Source organism: Aethalodelphis obliquidens, unplaced genomic scaffold (genome assembly GCF_003676395.1).
Source record: "Aethalodelphis obliquidens isolate GAN/ISIS:26980383/991018 unplaced genomic scaffold, ASM367639v1 scaffold53, whole genome shotgun sequence".
Classification (NCBI taxonomy): Eukaryota; Metazoa; Chordata; class Mammalia; order Artiodactyla; family Delphinidae; genus Aethalodelphis; species Aethalodelphis obliquidens.
The window spans coordinates 13,154,545-13,169,990 of record NW_020837997.1 but is presented as its reverse complement, the minus strand read 5'-3'; the positions used below and the strand labels follow the sequence as shown (position 1 = coordinate 13,169,990).

The following is a 15,446-nucleotide window of genomic DNA, read 5'->3' as shown; positions in this document are numbered from 1 at the left end:
TCCAGGGGAGCATCGGTTCCCACCTTTTCCAGCTTCTAGAGGCGCCGCATCCCTGGCTCGCGGCCCCTCCTGCATCCTCACAGCCAGCAGCGCAGCATCTCCCGTCTCTCTCTGCCTCTGACCCTCCCGCCTCCCTCTTATAAGGACCCTGGGATGACAGTGGGCTCCCCGGGGAATCCAGGGTCCTCCCGGTCTCAGGGTGAACTGTTCAGCATCCTTAATTTCATCCCCCTTTGCCACATGAAGTAACACTCGCAGGTTCCAGGGATCAGGTCGTGCGCGGGCATCTTTGGATGGGGCGTTGTTCTGCCGACCACAGACCTCCACCTGCCCCGTTTTCTCTCCGTAGCCCTGTCCACACGTGGCCTCTGTTTTACTCCTCCTGTTTATCACCCGTGGATGAGTGGCAGGGATTCAGTCCATGTTGCTGTTTCCCTCAAAGAGCAGCGCCCGGCACACAGAAGGTGCCCATTCAGTACTTGTTGAATGAATGAATAAATGAATGAACAGATGAGGTGAGGACTTGGCCGAGAGCAGAACAAGGCCTAGGACTCGGGGCGCCCGACCCCAGCCGGCACCCAGTGGAGACTTTTCTGAAGGTGCCCAGGTTATAAAGTATCTTCTCTCTGACTCCTCACCTGCCACTCCGTCAGCCCCGGGAGGCGGCTGTGAGTCACATGAGTCCCTTTTGCAGAAGAGGAAGCTGCGGCTCAGGGCCTTAAAAGTCTCTTCCCGGGCGGTCGGGGGCGGGCTCCGACGGGGACCCCGAAGAGCTCGTCCTGGCGCGGGATTTCGCTGATTCTCTGCTTCATTCGTTGGATTTTTTTTTTTTTTTTGCGGTACGCGGGCCTCTCACCGCTGCGGCCTCTCCCGTCGCGGAGCACAGGCTCCGGACGCGCAGGCTCAGCGGCCATGGCTCACGGGCCCAGCCGCTCCGCGGCATGTGGGATCTTCCCGGACCGGGGCACGAACCCGTGTCCCCCGCATTGGCAGGAGGACTCCCAACCACTGTGCCACCAGGGAAGCCCCTCGTTGGATATTCTTGGGCCCTCTGAGCACCCAGCTCTGTGCATGTTGGTGATGGGGGGTAGAAAGAGGACTAACGTGGTCCCCACCCTTGGGACAGTGCTGTCCAGGCAGGAGACTCAAGTTTCCAGCCTCAGATGATGTGGGGTGACAGGGCCAGAACACACACAGCCAGACGCATCTTCAGACTCCAGCTCAGATACGTCCTGCTCCTGCCCCAGATCCCCTCATGACTCCCTCGCACTCTCAGAATCAAGTCCCAACACCTCACTGTGGGTTCAGAGCCCTGCGTGGTTCCACCCTTGCCAACCCCGACCCCCCAGATCCAAACTCAGACGCACCCTGAGCCTCCAGCCGCAACCCCCCTTTCTGTCCTCCGAGCACCAGCCTATTCCCACCCCAGGGCCTTTGCCCCGGTGGATCCCTCCACCCAGAACACCATTTCCCGGCCTTCCACCTGCTCACTCCTGCCCGCCGTTCATGACTCAGCTCAGACAGGCCTTCCCGGCCATGCTGGACAAAGCATCAGACCAGATAACAGACCCCCACTTTTCCCAAACGATCTACTTCGTGGATGTGTTTGCACGTCTTGCCTGTTTGCCCACCCGACACGATGCTCAGTGAGAGAAGCCAGACACAGAAGGACACACAGGGTGTGATTCCATGGATGGGAAACGTCCAGGACAGGCAGATCCACAGACACAGAGAGTGGGTTGTCAGGGGCTGGGGCAGGGGGTAGGGGGTGAGTGCTCGTGGGGACGGGGCTTCTTCTGCGGGTGATGGAATGTTCTGGAATTAGAGGTGATGGCTGCACATATATGTGAAAGTACTAAAAAAATAAACACTGGCCACTTGAAATGGGAAAAAAATGCCCCGAGGAAGGCCCCGGTGCTGCTGAGCCCCCAGCACCCACGCTTGGCCCACTGGGGGTTCAGAGAGAGAGGGGGAGTCCTGGAGTGTGGCCAGGGCAGCCCTGCCCCGGTGGGATTTGCCCCTCGCTGGGGAGAAGAGATGGGAAGGTTCTCGGGCACCAGCCCCGAGGCTCTGGCTCCTCTGTGTGGAAAATGAGGGGGGGTGGCCCTGGGTGTCCAGGGGGTCTGGTCTGCAGCACACTCGGCATGAACAGCTCTCAGTCCACGTGGCGAGCAGTTTTTCCCACATCAACAGTCACATGGGGACTCAGCCCCAACACGGCTGCACCCGCAGCCCAGGAAGGGCCAGGCTGGCCCCCAGGGCCTCCTCCACCCTTGGCCACAAGCCGCGTGCTCGCTGACCATGGCATGGGGGGAGGGAGCCTCGCTCTGCCAAGGGCAGCCCCGGGGCCTCACAGTTCTGCCCGGCTGGCACAGGGCAGGCTCCTGGGTCTGCAGAGCTGGTGGAAGTCAGGGTCCCACGAGGATGGGCTCCCACCGCCCCGACCCTGGGAGAACTGTGGGAAGACAGGGTGTGGAGTCCTGGATTCAAGTCTTACATCTGCTTCTCACCTGCTGTGTGGCCCTGGGCAAGTCACTTCCCCTCTCTGGGCCTCTGCTTCCCCATCTATAACACAGGCTGATGATCAGCGTGTCTCCTCCTGGGGCAGCCACTGGATGCCTGCTCTGTGCCCAGCATCCTCTACGACCGACAGCGGGTCTCGCCCGGGCGATCCCGCCCCCCAGGGGGCGTGGGCGATGTCTGGGAACGTCTGTGGTTGTCACGACTGGGGGGCTCCTGGCGTCGATGGGGTGGGGGTCAGGGATGCTTCTCCACACCCCCCAGGGCCCAGGACGGCCTCCCACAGAGAATGATCCAGCCCTGGAAGTCAGCGATGCTGAGGGACCTCACACAACCCCAGTGCATTCTGAAGGTGGGGACGCTGAGCCCTGAAAAAAGCAGGGTGTCTGTTGAACGGTGGGGGGTGAGCTGGAGCCCATGCTGACAGGAAGAGGGTTTGGAGTGGGTTGGTGGTGGCCTGGCGGTGGCAGAGATGCAGAGCACGGTGGATCTGGGACATGTTTGGAGGTGGAGCGGACAGCACCTGGTGATGGATTGGTCGGGGGTGTGAATGAGGAGCTGCCAGGGGACGGGTGACGTCGGGACACTGCGGGGCCTCCGGGTGATGTCGGGATGTGGCTGGTCCCCAGGGCTGGAGCTCAGGAGAGACACAGGGTCAGGAGTCATCAGTGAACAGATGGTATTTAGTCCTGGGCGGACAGGGTGGCAGGTCCCTGGGGGTAAAATGAGTGTCTGGAAGGCAGGTGGTGACCTTGACCGCCCTGTGGGTGTCACCTCCCCCGAGGCCCCTGCCTCAAGGAGGAGGGAAGGGGCAGAGAAGGTGTAGCATCAACATGGACCTGTCCACATGGCCTCATTTTACCACCCAGCACGGCCCCCCTGAGTGGCCTCTGCCAGACCTGTCCCTCCCACCCCCCGCCTGCCCTTCCCACCACCGTTCACAGCCGGCTGACCTTCTCACCACCTTTCAGGAAATGGACCCGATGCCCTGAAAACGTAGCAGCAAAAGCAGGACTAGAATCCAGACCCCCACCCTAATTGGGACCTGGGATCCTGGCCTTCTAACCCCACCTCAAGGCCCAGGCCTCGACGCGAGGAAACAGGCCCAGAGAGGGTGACTCACTTGCTCAGGGCACCCAGCCCTCCACCGAGACCACCCTCCCGCGAGCTCTCCCGCTTCCCAGTCCAGCCAACGTCGAGGTAAGTGAATGAACAGGGTTGCTAGAGACAGAGTCAAGTTCCCGCTGCTCCCTCGCCCAGACCAGACCTTTCCACAGTGGAGGGGGAGGCATCACAAGCTCCAGCCCAGCTGTGAGTCCATCCACCCCACACAGAGATGACAGGCCCATGCTGGGGGGAGAGGTTATAGCTCACAAACTGGGTCACAGCTGGAGCAGACCCCGCTGGGCGCCAAGGACCAGCTATCCTCTCATCCCGGGAGCAGTTACAGCGCGAGTGCTCCGAGGGCGCCCCCGGACTCGCTCCCTTTGACAGGCGAGGTTCAGAGAGGGCGCACTTTTCATTAGAGGTCACACAGCGCGTCAGAACCGAGGTCTCTGCCGGCCTTTCTGCGACTGTGTCACAGTGGCTGTGCCCTGGCCGTGCTGGCCTCTTGTCACTTAAGTACTTCCTTCCTGATACTGTTCTGTGACAACTATTTTTTTTTAAATTCTTTTCAACTTAAAAAAAAAAATTTAAGTTTGTAAAAAGTCCACCTTCCTCTCTCTGCAGCGCCCGACCCCGGACTCCGTGGCTGAATGGCCCAGTCCTGCTGCCTGCCCCCCCCGCCCCCCCCCACTTGGCTCCCTTTCTCCCTCCCTAGGTCTTTGTATGAATGTCCCTTTCTTGGCAAATTAGATCATTGCCATCCCCTCAACACCCCCTTCGCCCTTTTCCTGGATTTATTTCTCTCCACTTATGGCCACCTAAGGCGGGAGAGAGTGTATTTACTTACCTCTTTTATTATCCGTGGGCTCCAAGAAAGCTGACCCCTTTGTCTCACGCACTGTGTGTCCTCAGCACGTGGAAAATGCCTGGCACAGTAGATGTTTGTTGACTGACTGATGGACGGAATCAACGAATGAGAGGAGACCAGTGTTTGTTACAGGATCTCTGCAGGTGACGATGAAAACAGGTCCAGCAAAAACAGAGCCGTATTTCGAATTCTAGCTGAATGAACTGCCAGGACCCTCTCCTGCCTCTGTTAAAAAAAAAAAAAAAAAAATTAGCGAGTGTTACGGGGTGTAGCACCACCCCACCTCACTCCGAGACTATCCCCTGCCACCTCTGACGTGCGGTGTGAACCTGAGCGGGTGACTTATGTTGCTTTGAGCCTCAGTGTTCCCATCTGTAAAGTGGGCATGACCCACCCCTGTGAGGTTGTTGTGGAAATTAAATGGGCCGATCCACGTAGAGCCTTAGCCCAGGGCTGGCCCAGAGCAGAGCCTATAGCAGAGTTTGCCTTTTTTTTTTTTGCCGTACGCAGGCCTCTCACTGTTGTGGCCTCTCCCGTTGCGGAGCACAGGCTCCGGACGCGCAGGCTCAGCGGCCATGGCTCACGGGCCTAGCCGCTCCGCGGCATGTGGGATCTTCCCGGACCAGGGCACGAACTCGTGTCCCCTGCATCGGCAGGCGGACTCTCAACCACTGCGCCACCAGGGAAGCCCCCAGAGTTTGCCATTTTGATGAAGATGATGATAATGATGAAGATGATGTTTCCAGTCCAGGAATAAAGACCAGCTTTGAACAGGGTTTAAGGTGCATTTCAGAGAGCCTGGGGGGAGGGGAGGGGTAGTTTAGTGCAGAGAGTCACCAGGGAAGTGACACTGGGGGCGAGACCCCAATAAAATCAGGGAGAGAGCCATGAAGGGACAGTGGTCTGGGTCTTGCACAGCCCGTGCAAAGGCCCTGGGGCAGGACCATAGCAGGCATGTTGGAGAAACAGCGAGGAGGCCTGTGGGGCTGGAGCAGAGAGAGCGAGGGGGAGAGAGGGAGGAGGGGAAGGCAAGGAGAGGCCGGGCGTGTGAAATTCTCTCCTGCAGAAGGCACAATGCAGGCAGCTCTGCCCCCACAAGGAGTCTGTTTGGGGGGCTGAACAATACCAGCCATTTCCTTCTTGGGGCAGAGCCAGGGAGGGCCTTGCTCCTCCAAAGCAGACTGCTGAGGAGCTGTGCCCCATCCCCGGCTGGGGGACCGTTATCCCTTGACCACAGGGAGCGGCCTGGGCTGGGCTGGCGACCTGGGAGTGACCTCAGAGCCCCTTTAACGTAGAAAAGAGACAGCTGAACAGGGAACCATCAATTCTGACTGTCATGTCCCCTCCTGGGACACGGCCTCTCCACATGCTCTCCAGGGCAACTACACGGGAGGGAATGACCTAGAAAAAGAGCCTGGGAAGAAGTTTGCCTCAGGGAAGGATTATGTTCCCTGCAATGCCCAGGTCGGGATTAAGGACAGTTGCAGTGGGAAGGCACGACCAGATGCCTCTCACTCCCTCCCTCTGCCTCCCTGCTGGGCTTCCCAGCCGGGGACAGGGAGCTAAGACCTGTGACCTCCAGGAGGCCAGGGGCGCCTCGGTTTCCTCATGATGGGACCGCACTCTCCACTACCGGCAACTCCCTTCCCGCCACTCACAGTGCTGTCCCGAACGGTGTGTGACTTCCCAGGCGTTTCAGGGGCACCTGCGCTTGTGTTTATGTCCCCGCCCAAAACAAGAACTGAGTTTGGTGTTTGGTTTTATTTTGCCACGAATAGGATTGTGCTGTCTGTGATTGTGTGGCAACCTTGCTTCCCCCTGGCCTCCCGTGGAACTACACCTCAGCCAGCTTTCCTTGTGGGTACATCTGAATCTCCCAGCCTTCCACAATAACCATAGATTATGGCTTATTGGATCCCCTATTGATGGGTGCTAAGGTTAGTTCATTTTTCCTCCATGTGACTAGATCTCAGCTCTCTTTTTCTACTGAGTACATACAGATCTCCTTGATTCCACAGCAGGCACAGACCACAGTTTATTTAACTAATCCCGTATTGATGGACACTTAGGTTAGTTTGGGGATTTTTATTCACCCCCCCCCCATATAACTACATCACTGTCTTTCTTCACTGGTACATACAAGTCTCCCTGTGTTCCACAGCGGGCACGGACCACAATTTATTTACCTGATCCCCTATGGATGGATATCTAGGTGAGTCCCAGTTTTTGCAGTTCCGAACGACCCTGCAGCAAACCTCCTTGTCCACCCTGCTCCCACGTGTGAGTTTTTCTTACGGATCCGTGGATATTCCGTTAGGTCTCGTAGCTGCCACGATGAAATACCACAAACATGGCGGCTTAAAACAACAGAAAGTTCTTCTCTCTGTTCTGGAGGCCAGACGTTCAAAATCAAGGTGTCAGCAGGGCTGTGCTTCCTCCAGAGATTCTAGGTGTGGATCCTTGCCTGCTTTTTCCAGGTTCTGATGGTTACTGGCACTCTTTGGTGTCCCTTGGCCTATAGATGCATCACTCCAGTCTCTGCCTTTGTTGTCACGTGGCCACCTTCCCTGAGTGTCTGCATCAAAATTTCCCCTTTTATAAGGACACCAGTCATTGGATCAGGGCCCACCCTGCTCCAGTATGACCTCATCTTAAATTGATGACCCCTGCAAAATACAAACTCTCCCCCCAGTGACGTATGGTTCACCTCTGGCATTAAGTTACTCAGGGCTCTGTGTGTGTTAATGCTCACTTAAAATTCCCGAAAGGGCCCAGGAAGGCTGGAGCTGGCCACACCGCTGTTTAGCAGATGAGAATCTACAGCCTGGGTCTTTGCCGAGCCGGGCCTGCGGGAACAGTGAGGAAACAGGCAGTAAGCATGTGTCAGGGGTGGTCAGGGGATGCCTGGGGGCTTCAGCTGCTAAGATGCTGAAAATAGGTGCCTGGCCAACGGAGCAGCACCCTCAGGCTGCCATCTGCTTATGCCCTCCCCACCCCCACCCACCTTGGCCCCGGGATCCGGGCTGCAGCCCAGCAGAGTGCGGGGACAGGGGGTGGAGGGCCAGCTGGCTGCCAGGAGAGATGGAGCAACTCGGAAGGCGCAGATGTAAAGGCCCAGGCGTGTTGGCATCTGTCCCTCCGGGCCTCCCCAGCCACATCATCCAGCCTCCGTGAACCCTCCAGTGCATCTCCCACTCCCCACCCCCATTCATTGTACTCCTAGCCTCACCAGCCACTCCTTCAGCCTCAGGACCTTTGCACTGGCTCTTCCCCCAGCCTGGAACCCTCTTTCTGCAACACCCATGGGCCCTTTCCTGGTCATTCTTTGGGTCTGTATTAGCTTCCTGTTGCCAAACACAAAGTACCACAGACTGAGTGGCTGAAAACAACAGAAATCTATGCTCTCCCAGTTCTGGAGGCCAGAAGTCTGAAATCCAGGGGTCTCAGGCCATGCTCCCTCTGAAGTCTCCAAGGGAGGGTCCTTCCTGCCCCTCCCGACTTCTGGGGGCCCCCGCCATCCTTGGCTTGTAGGCGCATCCCTCCAACCTCTGTCTCTATCTTCATGCGGCCTTTTGCCCTCTGTGTGCATCTATGTGTGAGTCCAAACTTCCCTCTTATTATAAGGACATCAGTCATTGGATTCAGGGCCACCCTAATCCAATATAACCTTGTCTCAACTCACCACATCTGCAAAGACCCTATTTCCAAACGAGGCCCCCTTCCCACGTACCAGGGTTAGGACTTGAACGTTTCTTTTGGGGGAACACAGTTCAACCCAGCCCAGGGTCTCAGCTCAAATGTCACCTGTCCTGGTCTGAAGTCACCCCCTCCATGGACCCTGATTATCCATCCACACTGCTTCCTTACCCAGCCCTTGGGTAGACACCCCAGAGGGGGATCCCGGGTCCCACGGTGGATAATCACTTCCTGAGCTAGCTACTAGGATGGGATGGGATGGGACGGGCCGGGGTGGCGGGATGGCGGGATACGGGTGCTAACGCTGCCCCCGCCCTCAGGTGCCCACGAGGATGGTGGCGCGGCCCTAGGCCCAGGCTCCGCACCATGACCTGCTGGCTGTGTGTCCTGAGCCTGCAGTTTCTGCTCCTGCCCGCGGCCCCGCCCCCCGCTGGGGGCTGCCCGGCCCGCTGCGAGTGTACAGTGCAGATGCGCGCGGTAGCCTGTCCCCGGCGCCGGCTGACCGCGGTGCCCGACGGCATCCCGGCCGAGACGCGCCTGCTAGAGCTCAGCCGCAACCGCATCCGCTGCCTGAACCCGGGCGACCTGGCCGCCCTGCCGCTGCTGGAGGAGCTGGACCTGAGCGAGAACGTGATCGCGCACGTGGAGCCCGGCGCCTTCGCCAACCTGCCGCGCTTGCGAGAGCTGCGCCTCCGCGGCAACCTGCTGAAGCTCATCCCGCCCGGCGTCTTCACGCACCTGGACAACCTCACGCTGCTGGACCTGAGCGAGAACAAGCTGGTCATCCTCCTGGACTACACCTTCCAGGACCTGCGCAGCCTCCGCCGGCTGGAGATGGGCGACAACGACCTGGTGTTCATCTCGCGCCGGGCCTTCGCGGGGCTGCTGGCGCTTGAGGAGCTGACCCTGGAGCGCTGCAACCTGACGGCGCTGTCGGGCGAGTCGCTGGGCCACCTGCGGGGCCTGGGCGCCCTGCGGCTGCGGCACCTGGCCATCGCCGCCCTGGAGGACCAGAACTTCCAGCGGCTCCCGGGCCTGCTGCACCTGGAGATCGACAACTGGCCCCTGCTGGAGGAGGTGGCCGCCGGCAGCCTGAGGGGGCTCAACCTGACCTCGCTGTCCGTCACGCACACCAACATCACCGCCGTGCCGGCCGCCGCCCTGCGCCACCAGGCCCACCTCACCTGCCTCAATCTCTCGCACAACCCCATCAGCACGGTGCCGCGAGGGTCCTTCCGCGACCTGGTGCGCCTGCGTGAGCTGCACCTGGCTGGGGCCCTGCTGGCCGTGGTGGAGCCGCAGGCCTTCCTGGGGCTGCGGCAGATCCGCCTGCTCAACCTCTCTAACAACCTGCTGTCCACGCTGGAGGAGAGCACTTTCCACTCGGTCAACACGCTGGAGACGCTGCGCGTGGATGGGAACCCGCTGGCCTGCGACTGTCGCCTGCTCTGGATCGTGCAGCGCCGCAAGACCCTCAATTTCGACGGCCGCCTGCCGGCCTGCGCCACCCCAGCCGAGGTCCGCGGCGACGCGCTGCGCAACCTGCCGGACTCGGTGCTCTTCGAGTACTTCGTGTGCCGCAAGCCCAAGATCCGCGAGCGGCGGCTGCAGCATGTCACAGCGGCCGCGGGCGACGACGTGCGCTTCCAGTGCCGCGCCGAGGGCGAGCCGGCGCCCACCGTGGCCTGGGTGACGCCGCGCCACCGCGCGGTGACCGCCGCCAGCGCCGGCCGGGCGCGCGTGCTGCCGGGCGGCACGCTTCAGATCCGGGACGCGCGGCCAGGGGACAGCGGCACCTACACGTGCGTGGCCAGCAACGCGGGCGGCAACGACACCTACTTCGCCACGCTGAGCGTGCAGCCCGAGCCAGCCACCAACCGGACCCCGGGCGAGGGCCGCAACGACACGCAGGCGGCCGTGCGCTTTCCTCTGGACCTCACCACTATCCTGGTGTCTACCGCCATGGGCTGCATCACCTTCCTAGGCGTCGTCCTCTTCTGCTTCCTGCTGCTCTTCGTGTGGAGCCGCGGCCGCGGGCAGCACAAGAACAACTTCTCGGTGGAGTACTCTTTCCGCAAGGTGGACGGGCCCGCCGCGGCTGCCGGCCAGGGGGGCGCCCGCAAGTTCAACATGAAGATGATCTGAGAGGCCCCGGCCCACCTCCCGCGGCCCCCGCCGCTGCGCCTGCGCCAGAGGCCGCGTCTCCGTCTCCGCCCAAATCCACGCCAGCCCGTGGCTGGCCCATCTGACTACCACCTATGCATTTCCCGTAGGGGGCGGCCGCAAGCCGGCTCCTGGCACAACTTCCCCTTTTTTTGTAGAGACCCAACCACAGGACTGTTTTTTCATCAGGATGCATCTTTTGCAGAGTTTCTCAAGCGTTTTCTTAGGGTTTCACGCTGTCTTCCTGCCCCTCGTGTGGTCGCTGAGCTGGGCAGGGGGCGGGGGGTGCTCAGAGGCCCAGGGTCCCGGGCGTAAACAGCTCACACCTGGTGGAGATGGTCTACACCTGGTGGAGATGGTCTACACCTGGAACCCCACGGAGGTCACCAGGGGCATGTGAAAGCCCTCACTGTTCACACCTGCACACACACACACACACACCCCGCCCCCGTCCCTACACCAGAGCACACACGCACACCCGGAACATACAACCAGACGCACGGCTCCAGAGTGGAACACACACACCTCACACCCAGCTGACACTGAGCAGGTGTCCCAAGCTCCAGAGCTCACCAAGGGCACGCAGGGCTCTGGGGAGAGACCAGTGCACACCTGGGCCAGGCAGCTCACACTTGGGACACATTTCAGCTCACACCCAGACAGCTCACGCCCAACTCGCGCTCAGCTGGCCATCTTGGGGCAGATCTCAGGGGCTGCGCTACGGTCTCGCTGAGGAGGTCAGGCTCACCCTGAGGTGGTCCAGCATGCAGGATGGTCCCTGACCCGCTGGCCCAGATGCCCCTGCACCCAGACTCCCGCCCGCCAGGACCTGTTGGCCAAGCAGGGTGGGCTGCCCGCTAGGAGAAGCCATTCCCCTGGTTCCTCCCACCATCCCTCACAGCTGCCACCTGCTTCCTTGCTCTCACCGCCCAGGAGGGACAGCCGTCCTGGCCCCTGGCCCAGGAGCATGGCTTCCAGGTGTCCCTCTCCAGCAGACCAGTTGGAGTGACCTTCAATCCCGAGTCTGCAGCACCCCTGCCCAGCCCCGTGGCCCATTGCTCACCTCGGGAAGGAGACCAGAGCGTGGACGGTTCTCAGGGTCCCTGTTATGGGCATGGAAGGGGCAGTGACGGGGAGAAAGGCCAGAACAAAGGTTCAAGCTACAGGGAGGCCTGGACCTGGGTCGTTGGGAGAAGGTGACAGAGGCACCTTGGTCTCTGCAATGTTGGGGCAGATCTTGGGCCAAAGAGTAGAGAGGGTCACAGGAAGACTGTAGCTCAGGTGAAAGAAGAGCTTCCCCAAGGTCACTGCCCTGTTGCTCTACAGATAGTGAGTTCCCAGTCACTGGGGGTATGCAAGCAGGAGCTGAGGTTTTGCAGAAGTATTCAGATACCAGACAGGGACCATACATGACCCTGCCTCACCCAGCCTGGTCCTTGCCCCGACTCTCTACCTCGGCCAGACAACAGTTAGGGCATCACTTGGGGGAAGGGGCACAGGAAATTTTGTGTGGCCAGGCCCTGGGCAGAAGGGAGGTTAGACAGTATTCTCAAGGACCTTGTAAGAAGGTTCAAAGCCAGCTCTGTGCCCTCGCAGCTGTGTAATCTTTGTTGGCAACCGAGGACCACCTGGACCGTTGGTGTCCACGTCTATAAAATGGGTCTGACGGTCAAACCTATTGCTACATACGTAGAGGCCAGGCCCGTGGACAAGCTTGGTGATTGACTTGGATTCTGGATCCCTCCAGATCTTTCTGAGATGAGCCAGAGAGAAAGCTGTCCCTCCTGGAAGTTTTGCACAAAGGATTCAGCCAGAAGGTGGAAGGGGCCACTGGCCATTCTCCCTGGGCTGGAAGCATCGGGAGGCCCTGATCCCGCTTCAGCATGCGCATGGGCCAACAGGGCTGTGTGGCAGGCTGCTGACCACAGCCAGCCAGGGTGGGGACCCCACCCAACCCCATTCGTGGCAGGAAGTGAGTGAGGGCCGAATGGGGTGTCCAGCAGCCCTACACAGAGTCGAACAGAGTGGACTAGTTTTGTTCCCTTAGCATCCTCCTGACCTTGGTTGCCACGACAACACCGAGGGCCCCTCCAAACGACATCCAAGTGCCTTTAACATCATCAAGACAGGAGGGAGTATGTTCTCAGCAGTGTTAGGACTTACAGAATGTCAGCATGTTGAGATCTCCCAGTCCCCTCTGCCCATCCCCCGTCCCAACATCAACCAAGACCCTTAGCCCCTGCCCCCCACCCCTACCCGACTGTATTTGGTTGGAATCCAATAAAAATGAAACCAATTTAATAACAAACTTCAGGGTTTTTAAAAATTCTCATGGGAAGCATGGGGGCAGAAAGTAGGGGCTGCTGGGGGTCCCTGAGGGAGAGGCCTGGCTTCAGCACCAAAGCTGACCCTGAGTCATAGGGCATTTGTGGAGAATGACCCGTGTGATAAGGTTAGAGTTCACACTTCAGGAGTGCCCGTGCTGTTCCCAGCGCTGTCCCCTGTGCTGCCTGCATTCACTCCCCCATGAGCTGGGTCCTGTTATGACCCCATTTTACAGGTGGGCAAAGGGAGAGTCAAGTCCCCAGCTAGGGAGAAGCAGGGTGCTGAGAGGGACCAGTGGCACTGGGCTGTCCAGGGGAACTCTTGCCCTGAGCTTGGTCCAGGGGCGGAGCCAGCGGCAGGGAGGAAAGGAGAAGTGAGGTGCAGACTCCCTCCCTCCCTGCTGCGCCTCTGGAGCTGGTAGCTTCTCCCCCTGGGGCTTCCCCTGGCCAAGGGCAGCTGAAGGGGGACCCGCCCCGTTGGTGGCTAGAAACCCAAGACGGGGCCCCGCAGAGGGGTGTCTGTGGCCTCAGTGCTGTGTGGCCTGGGGGAAGTCGCTGCCCCTCTCTGTGCAGTGTGCTCATCTATAAACTGGAGGATTATGGTCGTCTTTCATGCAGGGAACTGTTTGAGCTTCCTATGGCCGCTGTAACAAAACTTAGTGGCTTACAACAACTGAGATTCATTATTTGACAGCTCTGGGGCTCAGAAGTCTAAAATGGATTGGCAGCTGGTCCTTCCCGAGGCTCCAGGGCAGCGTCGGTTCCCGCCTTTTCCAGCTTCTAGAGGCGCCGCATCCCTGGCTCGCGGCCCCACCTGCATCCTCAGAGCCCGCAGTGCAGCATCTCCCGTCTCTCTCTGCCTCTGACCCTCCCGCCTCCCTCTTATAAGGACCCTGGGATGACGCTGGGCCCCCTGGGAATCCAGGGTCACCCCCATCCTCATCTAATCAGCAACCTTCACTTCCCCCTGCCGTGCCACATAGCATATTCACAGGTTCTGGAGATGGACATCTTTGGGGACTGTAACCCTGCATGCCACAAAAGACTGAGGCATTTTTCTCAGAAATGCGAAGTCATGAGAAATTCGGGAGGATCTGGCATCCCGAGCCCTTGCTCAGGGCGATGCCAGGGATGCAGAGAGCCCGGCCCCAGCTCCTGCAGCGCTCCAAAAACACTTCTCGAATAAAAGAACAGCTTTACTATCTGCAGAGGGTTTGACCCTGATGTGGGGTGGCCGGCCAGGGCTGACACACAGGGGCCACTTTTCAGGGTGAGCTGAGGCAATCGGTCCCCATTTCTAGGCCTTAAGGGAGGACTGTCCATTGGGGCTCAGTGGGGTGGTAGGCACATTGGGGTGCTGAGCAGATGTCAGCTGGCATCTGCTCTCCTCCCCCACAAAGGGCCCCCAACCACTCCAAGGAGGGGTCATCTTGAGGTAGGCAGCGGGGTCCCTGGGCACCAGCTGCCCCCCACCCTGCCTGTCCTGGGTGGAGAAGTCCCCAGGGATGTCATTGCTTGTCCCAGCCTGGCCCTTCTGTCCACCCCCCAAACCCCACCTCAGGATCAGGCAAGTAAGGCACTGCCCTGGCATCCAGAACTCAGTCATCAAGATCAATATTCTACGAACAAAATTAATTCATGCCCCGAGTCCACAACCCTTTAGATAAAGACAGGATCCACTCTGCCTTGGCATGACCCTGCCTCACTCCCCACACCCGAATCCTGGCCCTGGTGCCAATAAAACTTTATTTACAAAAACAGCCGGCCAGCCCAAGGGCCATAGTTTGCAAATAAGATGTTTTTTTAATATTACATTATTATATTACAATGTTATTTATCTTGATTACTGGGTTGTTGTTTTTTTTTTCAATCACGCTTTTAATGAAAAGATCATAAAATAACAGTTTCTCATCACTGTACATTAAGACTGCACACTTCTAAATGGAGAAATCGATGAACTGCTTTACTATGACACTTGAGGGTTGCATACCTGCAGCTATGACCTGAATTTATCCAAACTCTCGAGGGAAGTGAACTCGGTGTGATGACTGACTGTAGCGGTGGCCAGTACAGGGGTGCGATCACGGTCCCCCCTTCCTGGGAAGCGCGCGTAGCAGGACATGATCCCTCTTCCAGTTCCCGGTAAACAAAACAGCTATAACCCCATCCCTCGCCCTCCCCCTCGAGGTATTTGTGAATGGGCCAGTGCCCAACCTGGGGTCCCCCAACAGGGGAGGGGGAAAGCAAGTGATGGGTGGGGGACAAAGAGGTTCCCCTCAGCACCTGGCCCCCCCCGGGGCCCCGCCAAGTGGAGGCGGGGAGCCCTGGGGATCCTCCCTGCCCTGAGTGAGGTCTGTTATGCAGCGTATTTGAGGTCAATAAATTACAGCAATAAACAGCAAGGTGAGGTGGGGGAGGGGTTCCTGGTAGAAAATTAAAGTGGGGTGACAAGCCCGGGGCAGGGTGGGGGGTCCTAGGCAGGGGGTCCCAGGCAGCCTCAGTCCCCATAGCTCACACCCACCCCCTGATTTGGAAGGTCAGACTGAGGTCAGGCCCCGCTCCTGGCATCGGGTTCACAGGTTCAGTGATGCCCAACCTGGCTCTGGGGAAGAGCAAGGGCCTTGGTCCCTGCAGGGGGCCGGCAAGGCTGGGATCCCTGGTCTGTTCTGAGGCCTGGTGCCTCTGCTTTCGTCCTCCCCCCACCCACCAAGCCAAGGCGACGGGGCGGATGCGGCCACCTCTGCCCTGAACCCTGCCCTCCCGGCTGC

General features: G+C 59.3%; 2 protein-coding genes across 7 annotated transcripts in view; one reads left to right on the top strand and one right to left on the bottom strand.

The window, feature by feature from the left end:
- SPPL2B (signal peptide peptidase like 2B) overlaps positions 1 to 15,446 on the bottom strand; it is a 55,885-nt gene that overhangs the window by 33,718 nt on the left and 6,721 nt on the right. For 2 of the 6 annotated variants that reach the window (XM_027085680.1, XM_027085681.1), the window contains exons 3-4: positions 6,682 to 7,341; positions 4,475 to 4,720 (exon numbers count right to left, since the gene is read on the bottom strand). The gene's annotated coding sequence lies outside the window, so the exon portion shown is untranslated. Of the gene's footprint in view, positions 1 to 4,474; positions 4,721 to 6,681; positions 7,342 to 8,929; positions 9,733 to 10,167; positions 10,359 to 15,446 lie in introns of those variants that run through there. The other 4 variants (XM_027085684.1, XM_027085682.1, XM_027085683.1 and 1 more) reach the window with 4 other exon arrangements.
- On the top strand, positions 7,704 to 10,384 carry LINGO3 (leucine rich repeat and Ig domain containing 3). Its single transcript, XM_027085687.1, has one exon. It carries the CDS (start codon positions 8,450 to 8,452, stop codon positions 10,334 to 10,336), a length of 1,887 nt encoding a protein of 628 aa, XP_026941488.1. The 5' UTR covers positions 7,704 to 8,449; the 3' UTR covers positions 10,337 to 10,384.